At 37.6% G+C, this 22,500-nt stretch overlaps 2 protein-coding genes across 2 annotated transcripts in view; both read left to right on the forward strand.

The window, feature by feature from the left end:
• LOC131525531 (heterogeneous nuclear ribonucleoprotein R-like) overlaps window positions 1–17,616 on the forward strand; it is an 18,192-nt gene extending 576 nt beyond the window's left edge. Inside the window, exons 2-11 of the mRNA XM_058753256.1 lie at window positions 1,374–1,531; window positions 1,676–1,794; window positions 6,532–6,639; window positions 7,856–7,969; window positions 8,057–8,233; window positions 9,099–9,234; window positions 10,170–10,375; window positions 10,958–11,107; window positions 12,292–12,413; window positions 15,760–17,616. Coding sequence (XP_058609239.1) covers window positions 1,378–1,531; window positions 1,676–1,794; window positions 6,532–6,639; window positions 7,856–7,969; window positions 8,057–8,233; window positions 9,099–9,234; window positions 10,170–10,375; window positions 10,958–11,107; window positions 12,292–12,413; window positions 15,760–16,366 — 1,893 coding nt within the window. The 5' untranslated portion in view covers window positions 1,374–1,377 and the 3' untranslated portion in view covers window positions 16,367–17,616. The remainder of the gene's footprint in view (window positions 1–1,373; window positions 1,532–1,675; window positions 1,795–6,531; window positions 6,640–7,855; window positions 7,970–8,056; window positions 8,234–9,098; window positions 9,235–10,169; window positions 10,376–10,957; window positions 11,108–12,291; window positions 12,414–15,759) is intronic.
• Window positions 17,617–18,262: 646 nt separating this feature from the next.
• Window positions 18,263–22,500, forward strand: part of dnajc8 (DnaJ (Hsp40) homolog, subfamily C, member 8) — a 9,468-nt gene continuing 5,230 nt past the window's right edge. The window contains exons 1-6 of the mRNA XM_058754737.1: window positions 18,263–18,414; window positions 18,928–19,029; window positions 19,377–19,433; window positions 19,511–19,577; window positions 19,660–19,754; window positions 19,841–19,912. Of these exons, the coding sequence (XP_058610720.1) occupies window positions 18,364–18,414; window positions 18,928–19,029; window positions 19,377–19,433; window positions 19,511–19,577; window positions 19,660–19,754; window positions 19,841–19,912 (444 nt within the window). The 5' untranslated portion in view covers window positions 18,263–18,363. The remainder of the gene's footprint in view (window positions 18,415–18,927; window positions 19,030–19,376; window positions 19,434–19,510; window positions 19,578–19,659; window positions 19,755–19,840; window positions 19,913–22,500) is intronic.

A 22,500-nucleotide genomic window follows, 5' to 3' on the forward strand; every position in this document is an offset into this window, starting at 1 on the left:
GTTTGAGTGTGAGCACGTGTGTGTTTGTGGTGTTTATGTCTGGCAGCATCTGAGCGTAATGATTATATTAATCACATAATAATTTGCTATTGATCAATATAGATTTCATTGGTTCAATATCTGACATGTTTATGTATTCACATTATTTTGTATCTGTCCATCTGTACACACACACATACCAATATATATGTCTATGAATATTTATGTATAACATGAAATTACTTAATATACACCTTAATATATACTTGTTTATAATTATGTAATAGTTAATATCTAATATGTAGTATCAATGTTTCTGTATAATATATATATATATATATATATATGTGTGTGTATAAATTTTCATATATATAGTAAGAATTCTATATAAGTGTAATAAATATTGTTTATATATTTGTATAAAATTGTATTATATAGAAGTGTTTGTATGTTTATATATTGTGTGTATATATAATATGAATATATAAATGCTTTATATAGCATATTAATACTTTTATATATTTTAATTAGATACTCATATCTGTATATAATATACTTTTTATATAAATAAAATTGATAAACACTTAAGTATATATTAAAGTGTTAGATTTATTTGTATATTAAAGTTTGTATTTTTTTTATATATATATATTATTCATATTTTATGTGTGTGTGTGGTTTATTATATGAGGCTGTATGACATATTTCATGAATCAGATATTGAAATGAAATCCACCGATGCAATGTAAATCTTTTATGGTGAGTTTACATCAAAGGCAACAGGTTCACAGCAGCGATCGTAGTTATCTTCACCATGGTTGACTGCGCAATGTTTTTATTGGTGCGAGTGACACGAAACGCGTCCCGCGAGTAATCTTGAGCCAGTGCCACGGTGTGTAAAATCACTCGTCAAGTGTTTGATGTCCTGTGACCCAGTTATTTAAACGAATAGTACATTTAATAATTCAGGTCTTTTAAAAAGATCTTTCAATTTTAATCATTGTATCTTCTGTTTTATGTTTAAAATTGTATTTAAAGTGCCATGAAACCCTAAAACACATTTTTTGGGGGATGTCCCCTGCAAGGGTTATGTTCCGAACTAAGTCACCTTTTTGACCTCTTGTGAGTTTGCAGGTATGATAATGAGTGTGTTTTATTGGTTGTTTTCTCCCCTCTACACTCCCACTTTTCCACAGTTTTACACGCCCACTTCTGGAGTCTTTTTCAGATCCAGACCAGTGCTGGAGTGAGGGTTTCATGACACTTTAATGTGCTTTTCTCTCAGTCTCATGCGCCACCTGTAGCTGCTTCATGAACTTCTAGAGGAGCCTGGTTTCATGGCATCTGTGATCACATGATGGACGCTCATCTCTCTGTCTGTCTGTGTCTCTCAGAGTAATGGCTGCTGAGGTGAATGGCAGCTCCGGTCTGCTGAAAGAAGAGGAGGAGCCCATGGATGTGACGGCCACACACTCAGAGAACTACCAGACGCTGCTGGACGCCGGTCTGCCGCAGAAGGTGGCCGAGAGCCTGGACAACATCTTCCAGACAGGTGAGACATCTGGAGCACTCAGACCGCTCTTAATGCATGCTCTCAGGAGGATGTGTTTGTACACTGGACAATCTGGAGCGTCACTGCTGCTTCAGTTGAGTCTTGATGGATGAAGGGTGTGTGTGTGTGTGTGTGTGTGTGCAGGGCTGGTGGCGTACGCGGATCTGGACGAGCGGGCGCTGGACGCGCTGCGGGAGTTTAATGAGGAGGGAGCGCTGTCAGTGTTGCAGCAGTTCAAGGAGTCCGACCTCTCACACGTGCAGGTGACACACACACACACACACACACACACACTCTCTCAGACACACGCACGCACACACTCTCTCAGACACACACACACACACGCACACACTCTCTCAGACACACACACACACAATGTTCGTTTTTGTGAAAAGTGGGGACTCTCCATAGGCGTACTGGTTTTTATACTGTACTTACTGTATGTGTTATTGTCCTACACCTAAACCTACCCCTTACAGGAGACTGTCTGCTATTTCAGATTTTCAATACACTCCATTCTGAGTGATTTATAAGCGTTTTGAAAAGTGGGGACATGGGGTAATGTCCTGAAAAGTCACCTTCTCCTTGTAACAGGGTTCCCGCAGGTCCTTAAAAAGTTTTAAAGTCTTAAATTTACTTTATAAAATTTAAGGTCATAAAAAGTCTTAAATTTTACAAGAAAGTCTTAATTATGATTTCAAGAGGTCTTAAATTAGGGTACAGACCAGAATCACGATGCAGCTTAATGTGATGATTAAACTTCAAAAGGCTATGAATAAACATGAGCGCTGCAGGTTTCAAAGTCAGGTGCTGCTGCTTTGTGTTCTGCCGTTACCACGGAAACCGTCCGCAAGCGCCTCCTGCTGGCAGAGAGTGAATCTGCGTGTTCAATAAGGCTGTTGTTGTGAGTAGCCGGAGGCTGTCCAGTACTCCAGAGTGCAGTCTGGACGATGTCGCTCCGCCCACCCCCAGTTCCATTGGTTTATAACACGGCAAAGCTTATTGGTGTAGACCCGAGCATGCGCATTCCTTTGTGTACGGTTTTGTAATTGATTTGGCCATTTTACAGAAATAGTATGTGCTAACTCTAGAATCATAGTCCTATCTTAATTATTATCTGTTTAGTAACCATGGTAATTTTAGTCAGATGAAGTCATTGATGACGGCACCTCCGGGTTCTTCAGGCTGCAGCGCTTCATTCATATTTCCTTGAGGATCGGATTTTATACGCAAATGATGATAATTTACTGTATTTTAGAGATAGACAAACACGAACATAAGCGGCTGATTTTATGTTTTAAAGCACAACCGTTTTTTGTTGTTGTTTAAAGAGATGTTAAATGCCTAATGTAGTACAGTGATTCCTGGTTCTTCTTAAAGGATTGATCAACAAAACCAGTAATTTAATTTGTGCATATAGCCTATATAAAAGTATAAATAAAAATGTTGCAGAGAAAATGAACATTTATTGCTTAAATACGCACTAAAGCACATTAATAATGATATTTTCTGTAGGTCAGATTTAATAACAGCTGTTTTAGTAAACAAAAACATTTAAAATAGGCCTATATGCAAAAAAAGAAAGAAAAGGGGTTTCTTTCAGCAAGGTTTTTATTCCCATTATCCACACATAAAGCCCCAGTTCACTGATGGACTGTTTGTTATTATTGCCTTATTTGTCACCGCAGTTGTTCTTTAAAATAAAACCATTTGCGGGTTTGTCCTGTGTCTTACTGAACTACAGTGAATTATCATCATGTAAGTTATCCACCGATCCTAAAATAAAGAATATAGGCTACATATAAATATACATTATACAAAACAGCTAAATCTCAAACAGTGGATGATTTTTACCAGCATCGCCCAGCTAAAACTGCTCAGTGTTTAAGCATGTCTGCTTCGTGTACAGTGAAAAGTGCAATAATATCTGACTTCATTTAACATGCAACCCACCTGTTGAGATTGAGGACCACTATTTACGTTCATCACACAGAAACATAATTAATATTTCTCATAGGTAGGACTATATCATGGCCACGAATTAAGAATTTGTTCCCCAGACCGCTCATATTACACAGCTCTGTTCTGCTCGAAGTACTCGGAGATGCTGCCACCAAGCGTTTGATAGGAACTTAATCTAATTCGTCATAAATTTTAAAAAACACATTTGCTAATTGATTCCAACTAAAATCGCTGTTGTTAGCACTTAATATTTCTGTAGTACAGCCAAACAGTGTAGGTCATTCATACAAACGTATATAAAAGAATGCTCATGCTCGAGCATCTACACCAATAAGATCTGCTGTATTATAAACCAATGAAATTGAAGGTGGGCGGAGCGACACGTGTAGCCCCACCCCATCGTCCAGGTGCACTCTGGAGCTACTCGAGGCTGTAGTTTCAGAACTGGATTTCTAGGACCCTATAGTTTTTTTTGTTTGTTTGTTTTTTCAATTATTTTATTTTATTTTTTGTATATGTGTATTATGTCCGGTCTTCCAGCCAGTTCTATCAAACCTTTACAATTAATCCAAAACGCGGCAGCAAGATTAATTTTTAATGAGCCAAAAAGAATGTAAGAGAGAATGAAGAACGTCTCACCTCTCTCTATTCTAATTCTATTCTTTAAAAAAAAAAAAAAGTCCCTTTTAGACTTGAACTCTATTAATTTACTGCTCGTTTTCTAAAAAAAAAAAGAAAGAAAAGGGAAAAAACACTAACACTAGCTTTTCTATACTTTTTGGATTCTATGTTTTCTTTTTATTTATTATACAATAAACAAAAGCAAAAAAGGATTCTAACACTAGCTTGCTCTATTCTTTTTCTATTCTATGTTTTCTTTTTATTTATATAATTTAAAAAAAATCTCTTGCTACATGTACTGCGTTGCTAAATGAGACTTACAGCACTTGCATATCGTTGCTCTTCTGTTGATTTTGATTGCTTCAATTGTCCTCATAAGTCGCTTTGGATAAAAGCATCTGCTAAATGACTAAATATTAGTGGCTCATACTATTTTATAGCACTTGCTATTAGGGCTGTCGCGGTTAAGGAATTTCCCTTGCGATAATTTTGAGTGGCTCAATAGCGCGGTATGCGGTATTACCGCATATATATATATATATGTAAGGAGGTCATATTCAGAAACCAATAAAACCGAAACTAAATCCCGTTGAAACAGGAAGTGAAGTAAACACAAGAGAAAGACAAAATAACGGTCCACATAACAAAACTTAAACCTCACAATAAGATCATTAGTATATTGTTAGCCTATATACATACAGTTAGTTCTGATCCTCGAATCTGACTGACAAGATACTTTTTCTGTTGATATTTCACCTGCGTGTTCTAGACGGCTGTCAGTCAGTGCAGCGTCACTGTTTCACCTCGAGACTGTCTTTGAGTGAGTCTTCATTCAACTACACGTTCAAAAGCGCCGATTCATTCAGAGATTTGTAATGAAACACGCTGTTTAAATCATTTTAACTTTGAGCGCCACTTTTAAAGGCTCAGCTGACCAGCAGAGCGTCGATGCTAAGACAGATTTCGCTTTCCTTGGACATGACAACCTGTTTTCACAGATACACACGACTCGGCCTGAAGGACAGACGCAGGTAATCGCTCGCGATCAGTCGCTCTCGCTCTCATTCGCTGTCTGTTTAGGCTTGTTAAGTGCAAATTTACTGAGCCTCTGTGCAAATCAGCATGATACACATTGTTATCATTACTAATATTCAGTACACGTGCACGAAGTGTAAAACAAGAAGGGCGTAACCTTACGAAAAATAAAACACTGAAATATCGCGGTTGTTGCATTCCTCTGCGGTTATGCTCATCAATAGCGCGATATTGCGGTTATCGCGACAGCCCTACTTGCTATTCAGTTCTGTATATTATTATTTTTAAGGAATTATGTAGTTATTTAATTGTATACACTTAATTATTGTCCTAACCAACTCCTAACCCTAAACATACATGTTGGTAACCCTCTTGAAATATTTAACCTAGTTTATTTCAATATATTCTGGTTTAAAGTTCAGTTTTCTTGGAAAGACTTGTTTCTGTGTGAGACTTCAGTTAATTAGCCGCAGCGCTTCACGTCTGATGTGCTGTTTGTTTGTTTGATGTTTGAATCAGGTCTCCTCTGCTGGAATAGATGGTGCTGTCCCAAAAAAATAGGGTTCTATGCGGTCCTAGAACCGCAGCCTCCAGTATTGCAGGAACATCGGGTTGTTTTTGTTCAGACCAATGCAAAACTCGACCCATGTTTTCACCCTGCAAACACGCAGAGCTGTAAATGTGAACTGGTGAATCGAGAAGGAGATAATACATTATAAAAATCTAAACAATGTTCTGTTTTCTTTCTCACCATATGTTTTATTGTTACCAAATTCTGTGTTTTAACATGTTTTTATTTGAATGCATAAAACAATTGATTCTTACAATAGCTTTATGATTTTTTTTTTCCTCAGAAATTGTGTTACTGGTTATTAGAAAAATTAAACACTTTTTTCTTTTCTTTTTTGTTTTGGCAAACAACAGGGTTTTACTATTAAAATTAACACATGGAAGAAATGTTTTGTGATGATTTCCTTAAAAATTAAATTTTAATAGTTTTAGTAGTAGTACATTCTACTGAACAATAGTAGGCTAATACATTTCTGGCACAATGTCTTCAAGTTAAACCAAACTTTTATTTTGACGGGTTTTAGTGATTGGTCCAAATAAAATTATTGGATTGCAAACAGTCCGTTCAATAGGTAAACAATTAAACATGAAAAAGCATATGACTATCTTTTCATTTTCTATACTTCTTACAGACATTCATGTTTATGTCTTTCAAACTGAATATTTACTAAATATTTGGTGATAAAAGGATTGGTCAAGCCTTCCTCTTGTATATTTCATCAGATTGGATTTACTCAGACTGATGAAAACGCCTCGTTTGTTGTGCATTCAGACCTCTCTGATGTCACGTCCTTTGCTCTGATTGGTTGCAGAATAAGAGTGCCTTCCTGTGCGGCGTGATGAAGACGTACCGACAGAGAGAAAAGCAGGGCAATAAAGTGCAGGAGTCCACGAAAGGCCCCGACGAGACCAAGATAAAGGTACTGTGGCTGTTTAATGGTCAGTCCATCACGCTCGTGATCTGTGACTGCCTGTTCTTCTCCAGCTTCTTCACTCCATTGCCCTCGATAGGATGTTTTTAATCTTAATACATGGACACTGCTGGTATCTGTACATTAAAAAAAGAACTAAAATAATACAGGTTTAAGATTCCAGAAGATAATGTTCTTTAGGATTCCTGCTTGATTTAAGCAATTAATCTGCATGACTCTTCCGGTCATTCCTGATTTACTGAATAATTTTACAGATATGGATCATTTTATTCATTCAACCCAAACACAGAAGAGAAAAATGATGTTTCTCTAATGGTCCTGGCAGTAATTCAGCATTTAACATTATCAACATGATGACAATATACAGACAATTAACATATGCCGAATATACAAAAAAACCTGCAAAAATATTAAATTAATTAATTTCCAAGACTTTTCCAGTTCTAGAAATCACACATTTAAAATAAAATATTATATTATTCATCATTTTATCTAGGTTTTTCAAAACATTTTTTGTTGTTTCAGCTTGTTTTAGTGCTTGTTCGGCGGAAGCAACACATTTCTGTTTCCGTCTGAAATAGTTTTGTATGACTGAAATTATTGACTGAAACAGCGATTAGCGTAGAATAATTTTTTTCTAGCTGACTGTTGAGTTTATGGTCACTGAAAGTCATTCCTGAGGTAAATGTTATGTGACATTATTGATCTCAAGCTGCTGTTGACGTCTTCTACACTAAAAGTCTAGAAAGAAACTGTTTAATGTATGTTTGAGTAACTCTGTCATGAAAACAAGTTATGGCATCCACTGCTTATGTTTCTACTCCAACAACAAACGTAATTGTATCATTAAAAGGTTTTTATAATAAATTTTGATATTTTAATTACATCAATTTAAATGTTGGTTTATAGTATAGAAGTCAAGTCACCTTTATTTATGTAGCGCTTTATACAGGTTGTGTCAAAGCAGCTTTACAGTGTCAACAGGAAAACAGTTTCAGTAATACAAGAGGACAATATCAAAGAGTTATTTTCCAGATGAAGTCATTGATTGTAGTAGTGTATAGTGATGTGCCAGCTGACGGGGGTTAACTGTAGTGTGCAGCATTACGCTCGTGTCCTTGATAAATTGTCATGTGCTGAACCTGATTGCCTCTGTGTGCAAATGAATCCTTATCAAACTGAATTGAGTGTGAATGTGTGTCAGGCTCTGCTGGAGAGGACGGGATACACTCTAGACGTCACGACAGGACAGAGGAAGTACGGCGGCCCTCCTCCAGAGGAAGTGTTCTCCGGCCCGCAGCCCGGCATCGGCACCGAGGTTTACTGTCAAACTCTCGCGGTTCTGTGAGCGCCAGCGCCGAGCGACTGAGCTGACACCTGTGTGTGTGTGTGTGTGTTCCTGCAGGTGTTTGTGGGGAAGATCCCGCGTGACCTGTACGAGGACGAGCTGGTTCCTCTGTTTGAGAAGGCCGGCTCCATCTGGGATCTGAGGTTGATGATGGATCCGCTCACCGGTCAGAACCGCGGCTACGCCTTCATCACCTTCTGCAGCAAAGAAGCCGCGCAGGAGGCTGTCAAACTGGTGTGTGTGTGTGTGTGTGTGTGTGCTGATGTCCAACACAACATGCTCACGATGGGCTTACTCGTTCTTAGAAGTGTCTTTGATTAATAATCATTGACATTAATGAATGAAAATCAATTCATCATTAGCCCTTAAACCCAGTGTTATTTTAATATTTATATACAATTATAATTTTATTCATATTTTGAATGGACATTTTCTTATATATAATTATTATTTTATTTTATTTATTTAATGTTTAGCCATTTCATGTGCTTTTGGCATTTTAATTTATTTTATATATTTTCTTTAAATTAATCATTTAAAAAAATTACTATTTAGGTTTCATTTATTTTTATTCCAGTTGTAGTTTTTATTTCCAGGATGCAAAAAACAGCTTTCTTTATCAGTATTTTTGTCTTATTTTCCAGTACATACATCTAAACATTTATAAATCAAGCTACATGTAAAATGACTTGATTACATGAAGTCTAGTTTTAAAATTAAACTTATAACTTCATTCAGTGGGAAAACATGATTATATTTCTGATTCCAGTGGCAGATATTTTTTCTTGTTTTAAACAAATTCGTTTAATTTGAAAGCATTTTTCAGAAAACAAGACTTTGCTTCTCTAGTAAATGTATTTTGTTGTAAGAATAATTAGATATTTAAAATGGCAAACAAAAATACTGAGGAAGGAAAAACAGTTAATGATTTTCATGCTTAAGCTTTCTTGCCAAGGCAACATTTTAATTTTTTTAATTCAAATAAATAATTTGTTAAAAAAACAAACAATAATCACGTTATTAAATGGCTACTAATAGGTGACCAAATATGAGGCTACAGTTACTTCAAAATATTGCTGTTGTTTGTGTTTGGTGTCAGTGTGATAACTACGAGATCCGGTCGGGCAAATATCTGGGCGTCTGCATCTCCGTGGCCAACAACCGTCTGTTCGTCGGCTCCATTCCAAAGAACAAGACCCGGGAGAGTATCCTGGAGGACTTCGGCAAAGTCACAGGTGAGGCGTGAGAAGCAGGTGTGTGTGTGTGTGTGTGTGTGTGTGTGTGTGTGTGTGTGTGGTGTGTTGTGTTCCCACTGGGCGCTCTTTTGCGATTAACTTTCTCAGGTGGTCGCACGAGCAAGTAATTTGGTCGCAGTTTGTTTTTTCTACAACGTGGTATTAATCAATGTTTATAGTTCTATGGTAAAGAGTGTTCATCATTCCACACAATCTTTTTCATCAGTATTATTTGTGATTTAAATTTTGTGAACGGGAGTTACGTATAGGCATATTACATTGTATTTTAACAGTGTTGTTCAATAAAACCATGTAATTACTTGGTTTTGATACTTTATTTGAACCAATTATTATTGTCTCATGATTAGTTTAATATGTATAAATGTAGTCTGTTTTTCACTTAGTTAGGTCTATTTTTATTACAAAAAAATACCAGATTTCTCAATTGTCAAAATAATCAGTAGATCACTTGATTACCAAAATAACCGTTAGTTATGGCTCTAGATCAGTTAAATGTTCCAAAATACAACTACATTGTTTTGGTTTTTGTGATCAAATATTTTGTCATTGAAAATCTTTTTAAATAGTATTAAAATCGTTCTGTATTTTGTCTCGTCTCGTGAGCTAAGTGTGTTGTCACACCCCTCGTGTCTGCGAGAATGATATAGCTCATAACTTTCCAAGTGTATGATGAAGCTTTTACTCTTCAGGTCAGTTATATATTCATAAAAATTTGAATAAGGAAAGCGATAACTTTGCCATAGTATCCTTTCAAGTTGCCACAGCCATTGTATGCTTTGCATGTGCTGCACTTTATTTTTACCATTGACGCCCATTATTACTAAGATTTTCTCCTAAATCAGGCAACTTAAGCTGTTTTGTGAAGACAGGCCCTGGTGTGTGTGTTAATGTGTGTGTGTGTGTGTGTGTTTCAGAGGGTCTGCAGGAGGTCATTCTGTACACGCAGCCGGACGATAAGAAGAAGAACCGTGGCTTCTGTTTTCTGGAGTATGAGGATCATAAGTCGGCGGCTCAGGCGCGGCGCAGGCTGATGAGCGGGAAGGTGAAGGTGTGGGGGAACCCGGTGACCGTGGAGTGGGCCGACCCGGTGGCCGAGCCCGACCCAGAGGTCATGGCCAAGGTCAGTCTGCGTCCGGCCACAGCTCTGTAACTCTGTGCTGAAGCTCAATGCCCTGATGAGGATTAGTGGTCGACCGATATATTGCCAAGGCCGATATATCGGCCGATATTCGCCATTTTTCAAATCTCGTTTCGAATGTAAGTTTTTCTGTTCTCTGCGTGACCGGCGATCCGTGCGAATTGAATGCTTTAAACTTTAAACTCGTGATTTTAAACTATGCTGCGCTTCATGCATTTGCCCGCTGTCATATTCATGTTGTTTTCGCTGTGTGTAAAATGAGTGTTACTTTGGCTTTATTTGAAAAATGTGATTCCCAATGCACACAAACATCCCAGAATACTGAGAGCCCTGCTGGTTTTTTTTTAAATATTTATTTTTGAAAAATACATTGTCATCTAAAGTATAAGTATATTTATTTTACACATTTATTTTTAAATCCATTTTCAAATATTTCAAATTTCTTGAATATGAATTAAAATAAATCAAATTATTTCGGCCGCCCTGCTTTCCAAGATATCATCTGTCAGAGTCTGATATGGGTGGAGCAGTAGTGTTGATCTGACGCTGCGCTGCGTCCGGCAGGTGAAGGTGCTGTTTGTGCGTAAGCTGGCCACGCCGGTCACAGAGGAGCTGCTGGAGAAGACCTTCTCTCAGTTCGGCAAACTGGAGCGCGTCAAGAAGCTGAAGGACTACGCCTTCGTTCACTTCGAGGAGCGAGACGCCGCCGTCAAGGTGAAGCGCAGGCCTCTTTACAAAAACCTCTTCTCATTTTCATTAACTTAGTGAAAAGTGTTGATTTTCACAAACTTACTGTATGTGTTATTGTACATGCTACCCTGTTACCAACATTTTTGAGATGCATTAGTACAGTTTGAGTACTGATTTCATTATTTCTGCAATGACTGTTAAGTAAACATTAAAAAAAAGGAAGATTATGCTGAAATTAGTAACAGGTTTATAGATTTAAGCTCCGTTCTCACAAAGGACGATAACTGCATTAGCATCCACACTGCCGCTTTAAATTCTCCAGCTCGTTACAGCAGGATGGGTTCTGATTGGCTGTCAATGTTTGTATCGTTCATCAGCTGGAAAAATCGTTCTGAAAGTGATCGGATGAAATCGTTACAGCTGCGGTGTGGACTCTGCTATCCTTTAATATTGAGAACGATTTTTAGAGCGATATCTTTATAGTTATCGTCCTTGCTGTGAACGGGCCTTTAGTCTAAAATGTCTTACTCAGAAAGGAGATAACCCCCCCCCCCTTCGTAAATGTGAGGGTTTTTTTTGTTTGTTTTTTTTAATCTAAATTATTGCTTGATTTTGTTATGGTAGCATTGGCTTTTCTTTTGTCTTTTTTTGGTTCAAGTTCTTTTAATCAGTGGGCTTTTTTAAAGAGTTTCATTAAATCTGTTAAAATAACAAACAGGCAATATCATTTTTAAACACTGCTGTGATAAATCCAAGCAGCGTACATTAAAAAAAAAAATATATATATATTTACAAATAGCAAATTATAACAAATTAGACATAATTTGGTTAATCTCTAAGTAATTAAGAGATTTTTAAGGTTGCTTTAGGAGTAGAAATTTTCAAATCATTTTAAATGCCAAACAAATATTTATTTGTATTGCTGTCATGCTTTAGAAAGGGCCCGATGATGTCACTTCCTGTTTCAGTAGGGATAGACGTGATGACATCAGTGTTGAGTAGATCTGTGCATCATTAGGACATCACAAACAGCCGTAGGTCTGCATGTACACTTTGTCATGAATAACAATTAAATATTCATCAGCCAAAAGAGGAGACCCCCTCAGTGTCTGGCTGTGTAAACCTGTATTTACTTCATTCAGCAAAGCTTAGGATTTGTACTCGTGCTTCCCATGAGCCCGTGCTGATGGGCTTTGGTGTGTGTGCAGGCGATGCAGGAGATGAACGGGAAGGAGCTGGGCGGTGAGGAGATCGAGATCGTTTTGGCCAAACCTCCAGATAAGAAGAGGAAAGAACGACAAGCTGCCAGACAAACCAGCAGAAACACAGGGTGAGACGACTCGCACACAGCGACCCAACCATGACCCTGACGCCCTCATAACGCATGCAGGTCCGCTTTGACCTGGAAGATGCAAATAGGGGTGTGAATCTTGGTTTCACGATTCAATTCAATTATGATTATCATTATCAACTCAATATCACGATGCGTCACATTCTCAGTTTTCAATATCACTGCACATGGCTACATTTTCATATACATTTTAAATCAAATTTAGTTTGTGCAAAATTTACTTTATTGGTTTAGGATAGTTTTTAAAACAATTACTTATTTAAAATAAGTGTTCTTTAAGTATCTGAAAGTTTTCAGACAATGTATGTAACAGTAATGCACAGATCTATTTCCATATATCAGATGTTTTGTCCTGCTCTGAAAACATAACTGACTGTGTGTAGCCTACATCAATTTCATATAAAAGTATTAGAAAATGCGAGTGCATTTAACCGCAGCCGCAATCGAGCTTCAGGACAAACAAACACAAAGCGCCCGTGAAAGTCTGTCAGTGCGTGAGTTTCGTGCGTCTAATAGTACTGCATTCCAAACGGTGTAAATGAAAGCATATCTGAAGAAAACACGGCGGGTGGAAGCACAGGCTGTCCAGCAATGCGCTCGTGTCTCACAGCGCAAATTCAGTGCAGTGAAGCCCGCCGCGTCTCTAGCACACGTGCCATATGCGGGAAAAAACCAAGCTCAGAATCGTTGAAGAGAGAATCGTGATGCATCGGAGAAATGATTTTTTTTCTCCCACTCCTAATTTCTATAAGATGCATAGTTTTAGCAAGTTAGAGAAACATTGTAAATGCTCCAAGACTCTAAATACACATAATTGTTTCGGATTTTTTACAATTATTTTTTAAGAAAGAATAAAAAATGTTGCATGTTTCTTGTTCGGATCATTTTGACCGGGGTATGTATGGAGCACCATTACGCGTCAGAAACAGAATTACCTGTGAACTTATATTAGTGTCCAAAAACGTTTGTAAAATATATTTGACTGTTTACCCATATCTTTTGTTGATAAACGTGAAATATGTACGGCCATATTGACTAGCCATCGCAGTATTGAAAAGTAATCACTTTTTTTATCTGAATGTGATGGTTCATGCTAGTAAAATGAATTTATTTGGGTTAAACTTTTCAGAGTAATATTTAATCACTGAATAGGTAGGTTTATACAAGTTTGGACTGTTGTTGAGGAATTTAATTAAATCCATTCATTCCAGTACAGTTCATTCTCAGATTATATGCTCTCATAAATTTTAAGATTAAAAAATGTAAATAATTTTTTTTGGTGTGGTGCATGTGTAATTTTGAAATTTCAAAGAATACTTGAAAGAATGAATTTTTAATGAATAAAAAAAGGGTAAATGCAGTAATAACATGGTGACGTTCAAAACTTTGAATTCTTCACATTAAAGTTGATGTTCAAATACAGTATGGTTTTAATTAAAATATATTAAGTTCAGACTCTTTTACAAAATTAAAGTTCTTCATGTCCAAACAGTTAGTATGCAGATTTTTAATGCATTATGATGGTTAAAGGGGTCATCAGTAGGGGTCGACCGATATGCGTTTTTCAGGGCCGATGCCGATACCGATTATTACGGACCAAGTGGACCGATAACCGATATTTTTAACCGATATATTATGTTTGATGTAAAAATTTAAATTAATGTCAAAATTAAGAATAACAAGGGCTCTGACAAAAACTGCCTTCCCTGGTGCTGATTGCACTTCTTACTCTTGTCATCCTCCATGCATCCATGTACAATAAGAGTAATATAAAGAGAGAGTTAAAAGTGGGGCCACTGCATGCTTCATGATTAAGCCTATGAATACTGTACTACAGCTAAACAGCTTGGGGAAATGTAAGTATTTGGCTTCAATAATTTACATGTTAGAAATGTATGTGTAATAGCATAACCTCTCATAATTATAATATAATAAGTGTAAATTATTTAATTGTCTTCATAGATCCATTGTAGAAATTGTGAAGAAGACTGCAACTATTTTAATTAAACTATAACACTAATAGCCTGTTATAGGCACACTTGGTTCAATAGCCTATTGAAATGTCACAATTTATGTTGTCCTAATCTTGGCCTGTGTGACAGTAATTTCGAGTAGTTTTAATTTACAGTGCAGTGCAAATGAAGCCATAAAACATTAATTTCAGTTATCCTTTAATCAAATGAATGTAAAACTAAATTTTTTGGCAAACAAATGGGTTTACCATTAAAATTAAAACATGGAACAAATAGCGTATTGTGTGATTATTCTTTTAAACAAAAGTTGTTGTTGTAGTAGTATTAGTAGATAAACCGAACTTTTATTTTGACGGGTTGCCATGAGGACCTCTTAAGTTTCTGTATAGCCTATGTATATGATATGACGATCGTTTTACTCAAATGAAACGGTCAAATGCTCATGAAGCAACTCTCAGAGCAGTTCTGGGGATGTTGTTCATGTATTTATGTCCTCATTTAGTGAGACGGCAGATGCTGAAAACACCGCGAGCATCGCGCACTTCAGTGTGTGTGTATAATCAAAACCGCGCGTCTGTGCCATTCACATATACAGAGACACGCAGAACATGCAGAATTCATATTTAAATAAGTCTTTTTGCAGCTTAATATTTACAGATACTAGTCCATAGCGCGAGTCGATTTAAGTGTGACCTACTTTTGATTAATTCATCCAAACTTTGACGAACTCTGTGACTCCGCGTTATACAGTAAATTCCCTTTATATGACTGGATTCCGCGATTCCGTCTGCGGGGGGGGCATTCCCTTCAAAAACAAACGTAATCCTCTGCGTCTTCAGCGGCTCAGATGTCAGGAGTAAATGACGACCGCTATATTCATTATTACATCCAACAACAAAACACCTCGATCACTCAGGAGTCATTCTGGTCTACATCTGCTCCGGCATCGAAACAATGGAGGACTGTTGACAGCTCACTCAGGGCGGGGCTAAGGTAAAACACCAGTGCCAATCAACAATCGTGGGAGGGGCCTGGGTTTGTGTGACGAGAATCTGAGAACGGCTTGATCTGAGAAAGGGGTTATGATTTTTGGGGATTTTAAAAAGCACTGGGTGCATTTTTATCATTGTAGGGTGGTTGTGTACACACACTACCAACACACATTTATGTTCAAACAACATGTAGAAGTGAAATTAGCATCCCGATGACCCCTTTAAAAAAATTTATTTATTTTAATGCTGTTTTTACAAACGAGGACGTCCCCAAAAGTCAGTTTTGTCAGGTTTAGCTCAGAAATGTGTCCCTGAACTGTGGTTTGGATGCTGACGGTGTGTCTGTGTTCACCTGTGCAGGTATGACGACTATTATTACTACCCTCCCCCCCGCATGCCTCCTCCGGGGCGTGGCCGCGGGCGTGGTGGGCGGGGCGGATACGCCTACCCGCCCGATTACTACGGTTACGAGGAGTACTACGACGACTACTACGGTTACGATTACCATGACTACCGAGGCGGCTACGACGACCCCTACTACGCTTACGACGACGGCTACTCCATGAGGGGGCGTGGCAGTGGGCGGAGCCGTGGAGCTCCGCCACCGCCCAGAGCTCGCGTGGCCCCGCCCACCCGCGGCAGGGGCGGATATCCTCCCAGGGGAGGGGCTCCCATGGGCGGGGGGCGGGGCCGTGGAGGGGGAAGGGGCGGGCCCTTCCAGCCCCCCCGGGGCCGTGGCACCAGAGGCGCGCGAGGGAACCGCGGCGGGAACGTGGGCGGGAAGAGGAAGGCAGATGTGTTTAACCAGCCAGACTCCAAACGCCGACAGACCAACCAGCAAAACTGGGGCTCGCAGCCCATCGCCCAGCAGCCCCTGCAGCAGGGCTCCGACTACGCCGCCGGCTACGGCTACAGCAACGACTCGCTCGAGTTCTCCCAGGACTCCTACGGCCAGCAGTGGAAGTAGCCCCGCAACCCGCCCTCGTCCTGAGAAACTAGACCGCGATTGGCCAGCAGTGTTTGTTTGACTTTTCTATCCTCCAATAGCCCTGTAGATTCTGTCCGTGGCCCCCGCGGGACGTTTGTCTTAAACAGACACAACACTTTTATTCCCACATCCTCCTCCTGGTTTTAAACTCCACTATGAACATTTTAGTGCTGTCAGACGATTAATCGTGATTAATCACATGCAACACATACCTTTTTGATTACATAATGTAGGTATATAAATACACACACATGCAATAGATATTTAGAAAATATTTACATTATATTCATGTAATTTATAATATATATGAATATTTAATCACAACACTTTTTTTTTTTTTTAATATACATGCATGTGTGTATTTATATATGCATAATAAATATACACAGTACACATACTATGTAAACAAAAGCTTTTATTTTGAATGCAATTAATTGTTGCCCAGCACTACGTAATATATGTGTGTGTATTGTATTTATATAAACATAATAAACACACATGCAATAGATATTTTGAAAATATTTACATGTATTTACATGAATATATATTCATATAACATATATATATATATATATATTTAAAATATAAACATTACACATTTTTCTTAACAATATACATGCATGTGTGTGTATTTATACATACATAATGTGTGTGTGTGTATACTTATGTAAACAAAAGCTTTTATTTTTGGATGTGATTAATCGCGATTAATCGTTTGACAGCATGTGAATATTTTAAAGAAGACACTGATACTTCTGCGCAAAGGTGTGTGTGACATGAGGGACGTTCAATCATGAAATGGCCTTCCAGAAAGATGTTGTCCTTCCTCCGTTCTCATCGTCTCTCTCTCTCAGTGCTAGTGGCGTAGGGACTCGCTTGTAAATAACGGCTGTCGACTAGAGCTTCCTTTCGGCGTTTCCTTTTACTTTTTGTCGTTTTTTTTGCAGAAGTGGAGAAAAGAATCCACGAGAAGGAAAAAAAAAGTTTTGTAGCAGGAGTGCTGTTTAAGTGTCTGTTTAGCATTTCTAGAAGTAGTCGAATTGTGTTTTTTAAAAACTGATATACTGATATTATAACTTGAGATGTTTGGTTTTTTTTCCATTTGGGGTTTGCTGGTGAGGGTTTGGTCTGGCTTACCTTAAGAGCTACGGCCCGCTGGTCTGATGTTTGTATTTATAACTTTTATTTTTTGTTTGTTCAGTTTCAATAAAACTCAATCGAGCAACTTCCACTGGTTTCTGCGAGCTTTACGTAGTGTGTGTGTGTGTGTGTACTGGTTTTTGTGGTTACGGGGACAAAATGTGTATAATAACATGGGTATGACAGAGGTATTATAATGTGAAGGTGGTTTATGAGGACACTGTCTATGTCCCCACTTTTCAAAACGCTTATAAATCACACAGAATGAGTTTTTTTGGGGAAAGTTGAAATGCACAGTCTCCTGTAAGGGGTAGGTTTAGGTGTAGGGTTGGTGTAGGGCAATAGCACATACAGTAAGTACAGTATAAAAACCATTACGCCTATAGAGAGTCCCCACAAGGATAGCAAACCAGACGTGTGTGTGTGTGTGTGTGTGTGTGTGAGAGAGAGTGGCTCAGATACACACTAAACTGATCAAGCTGTATTAATATAAATACTTGATTCATCCCTGATCAGAATATATTGTGTGTTAGAAAAACCCTGCATGTGTTTAACACTCATTCTGATTCTTTTCTTTTATGTTCAGAGTCAAGAACACACTGCATTATGCAGCAGAAATCTTTAAATATGCACCTGTCGTCCCTTTGAATTAAATGTATTTTCCTGACGCCATTGGCAGATGTTTAAGTAACATTGCATCTTAGTTTAAGGATGTTTAGATGTTTTTACTAGTTACTTTGGAAGAAGAACGCATTTTTGCAGTGTGGATTTAGGTGCGAGTCGAGGACTTTAATTTTGTCGTGTGACGTGACTTCCGCTGGCGGTTAAGTAGCAAGATGGCGGCGGGCGGCAGCGGCGATGATGCGTTTCAGACCTTCTACACAGAGGTTAGCCCGAGAAACAACACACTCTTATTACACACACAGACTCAAATATGAAGCAGAGCGAGTGAACACACACGGCGGAGGCGCTGAGCCAAACCCCGCGAGCCCTGCACAGACCCGTCCTGGCTTTGAGCTTCTGCTGTAATGCGTTTTCAACATGATACACTGACGAAACGTGGAATTAACCATGCTTTTACTGTAGTATAAATACAGTAACCGTGTTTTTTGGTAAAGGTGCTTCTCATGAAACTATCTCGCGCTGTTAATACATTAATAATAATCAGAGATGTTTCTATTAGAATGATTTCTGAAGACTGGAGTAATGATGCTGAAAATACAGCTTTGATCACAGAAATAAATTACAGTTTAACAGATACTGGCATAGAAAACAGCTGTTTTACTTTCTAATAATATTAAGCCATTTTTAGAGTATTTTTGAGAAATAAAAGCAGCTTTGGCGAGCAGAAGAGACTCTTTGAGAAGCGTGATGGTCTGTGGTTGTGTGTCATTCCTCAGGTGAAGCAGATCGAGAAGAGAGACTCGGTTTTAACCTCCAAACAGCAGATCGACAGGTTACTGCGGCCCGGAGCTTCATACTTCAATCTCAACCCGTTTGAGGTCAGTTCGTGTCATTAATCACTCGATCTCAGCTCAGTCCGAGAGAATGAGGGAATGAATCAAGTCATTCTTAATTTGTGGCCACAATAAATATGTTCTGTCTTAGATCACTTGTCTTATGTTTGTTAATAACATTTCTGGATAATATAATCAGAGAGTTTGTCATTTTACTGTGTTATTGTTGTGAGAATAATAATCAATCCACTGTTTTCAAGCACTGGTTTTGTTCAAAGAAAGGGAAAGATGTGAAGATCACAGAAACTGAGCATCACTGACTAATATCCTGCGCTGGAATCACTAATGTACACGTGTGTGTGTGTGTGTGTGTGTGTGTGTGTGGGGTGCAGGTTCTTCAGATCGATCCCGAAGCCACAGACGAGGAGCTGAAGAAGCGTTTTAGACAGGTAGATCTTCATCTCTCTGTGAGTGTGTGTGGCTCAGAGAGTCTCGGTGTCTCACGCCCGTCTCTCTCTGTCCTCAGCTGTCCATCCTCGTCCATCCAGACAAGAACCAGGACGATGTGGAACGAGCCCAGCAGGCCTTCGAAGGTAAACCGCAGCGTCTCTGAAGCTCATGCTGGTGTTAGAGCGTCCTGAGTGTGATGCTGAGCGTGTGTGTGTGTGTGTGTAGCGGTCGATAAGGCCTATAAGATGCTGCTGGAGTCGGAGCACAAGAAGAAGGCGCTGGATGTGATCCACGCGGGGAAGGAGTACGTGGAGCACATGGTGAGCCGCTGGTGATCTGCAGACACACACGTGTGTTTCTACAACGCTCAGCACTAAACACCAGACTGACCTCTGACCTCTCACAGATGAGCCAGAAGAAGAAGCAGCTCAAGAAGGACGGGAAGCCCACCGACGTGGAGGAAGACGACCCGGAAGTGGTACGTTTATGTCACGTGACCCTGAGATGCTTCCATGCACTGGTCAACTCTGTGATTTTGGTTTTGCTTCTATATCATGTCTACGGAAGAGGATTAGGGCCAAACAATTAACAAATAAATAAATAAAACCATCTCGAGATTGAAGTGATTATAATGCAAGATTAAAATCATTAAATTTCAAATAAACTCGTTGAATTTGAGAAAAAAGTCTGGTAACACTTTATTCTGATAGTCCACTTTAGACATTCTACTAACAGTAAGTAACTTTGCAACTGCATGTCAACTAGCAGTCATTAGAGTATTAGTAGACTGTCTGCTTAATATCTGCTAACACTTTATTCTGATGGATCCACAACATACTGACTATCAGAAACTCTGCAAGTGTGTCAACTTCTACTAACCCTATACCTACCCTACTGAGTTAGTAGACATGTAGTTGACTTGTAGTTACAAAGTTACTTATAGTTAGTAGAATAAACTTCTTCAATTTCAATAAAAGAGTCTAAATAAAATGTTGAGAATAAACTCGTTATTTTAAGAAAAGAGTCTAAATAAAATGTTGAGAATGAACTCGTTATTTCAAGAAAAGAGTCAAAATAAAATGTTGAAAATAAACTCGTTAAATTTTAAGAAAAGAGTCTAAATAAAATGTTGAGAATAAACTCGTTATTTTAAGAAAAGTCAAAATAAAATGTTGAGAATAAACTCGTTATTTCAAGAAAAGAGTCAAAATAAAATGTTGAAAATAAACTCGTTATTTTAAGAAAAGAGTCAAAATGAAATGTTGAGAATAAACTCGTTATTTCAAGAAAAGAGTCAAAATAAAATGTTGAAAATAAACTCGTTATTTTAAGAAAAGAGTCAAAATGAAATGTTGAGAATAAACTCGTTATTTTAAGAAAAGAGTCAAAATAAAATGTTGAAAATAAACTCGTTAAATTTCGAGAAAAGAGTCAAAATAAAATGTTGAGAATAAACTCGTTAAATTTCGAGAAAAGAGTCAAAATAAAATGTTGAGAATAAACTCGTTAAATTTCGAGAAAAGAGTCAAAATAAAATGTTGAGAATAAACTCGTTATTTTAAGAAAAGAGTCAAAATAAAATGTTGAGAATAAACTCGTTATTTTAAGAAAAGAGTCAAAATAAAATGTTGAGAATAAACTCGTTATTTTAAGAAAAGAGTCTAAATAAAATGTTGAGAATAAACTCGTTAAATTTCAAGAAAAGAGTCAAAATAAAATGTCGAGAATAAACTCGTTATTTTAAGAAAAGAGTCAAAATAAAATGTCGAGAATAAACTCGTTAAATTTCAAGAAAACAGTCAAAATAAAATGTCGAGAATAAACTCGTTAAATTTCGAGAATAGTCAAAATAAAATGTTGAGAATAAACTCGTTATTTTAAGAAAAGAGTCAAAATAAAATGTTGAGAATAAACTCGTTAAATTTAGAAAAGAGTCAAAATAAAATGTTGAGAATAAACTCGTTATTTTAAGAAAAGAGTCAAAATAAAATGTTGAGAATAAACTCGTTAAATTTCGAGAAAAGAGTCAAAATAAAATGTTGAGAATAAACTCGTTATTTTAAGAAAAGAGTCAAAATAAAATGTTGAGAATAAACTCGTTAAATTTCGAGAAAAGAGTCAAAATAAAATGTTGAGAATAAACTCGTTATTTTAAGAAAACAGTCAAAATAAAATGTTGAGAATAAACTCGTTAAATTTCGAGAATAGTCAAAATAAAATGTTGAGAATAAACTCGTTATTTTAAGAAAAGAGTCAAAATAAAATGTTGAGAATAAACTCGTTATTTTAAGAAAAGAGTCAAAATGAAATGTTGAGAATAAACTCGTTAAATTTCGAGAAAAGAGTCAATAAAATGTTGAGAATAAACTCGTTAAATTTCGAGAAAAGAGTCAAAATAAAATGTTGAGAATAAACTCGTTAAATTTGAAGAATGAAGTTGTGTTTTGAGAAAAGAAGTCGACGCAAACACAGTCTGTTCTCAGCGTTCTCGTTGGACGTAGTTAAACTGTCTTCGGAGGCGTCGCAGAGTAATGCAGCTGTGATCGACTGGGGTTCGAATCCGCTCTTCTTTTCTCATCACATATCACATCGGAAAAGTGGAAACCAATCGCCTAACGAGTGTTCAATAATAATGTATTAATTAGGGGTAGGCAGGCTATAGGGAGGGCTTTGTTGTCCCAATAAGGCAGTAAATCTATTTAATCATTTTAATAAATTAAATCATTGTCCTTATTGCATCCTGTTAATACAATGCAATGAATGTATGTGTACAACAATAGTGAGGCGCAGATAATATCTGTCAGTTTATAAGTATAAATAGCATCTAATGACTATTTACACTTACTGCAAAGATCTGCTACTTCTACATTAGTCTCTAAAAATGCTGCTGTTGTCACTTTGTAATTAGTGTATATCACTATTTTCAGTCTAAATCCATACGGCATCGCCATTAAACAGATGTTTACAGTCGTTTCGTTCTACACAACCATCGACGTAACAGCAAGTTTTTATCAGAACAAAACTACTTTATTCTCAATTTTGTTTCAGCATTTTCTTGAAGTGTAT

The sequence above is a fragment of the Onychostoma macrolepis genome, chromosome 19, assembly GCF_012432095.1.
Source record: "Onychostoma macrolepis isolate SWU-2019 chromosome 19, ASM1243209v1, whole genome shotgun sequence".
Taxonomy (NCBI): domain Eukaryota; kingdom Metazoa; phylum Chordata; class Actinopteri; order Cypriniformes; family Cyprinidae; genus Onychostoma; species Onychostoma macrolepis.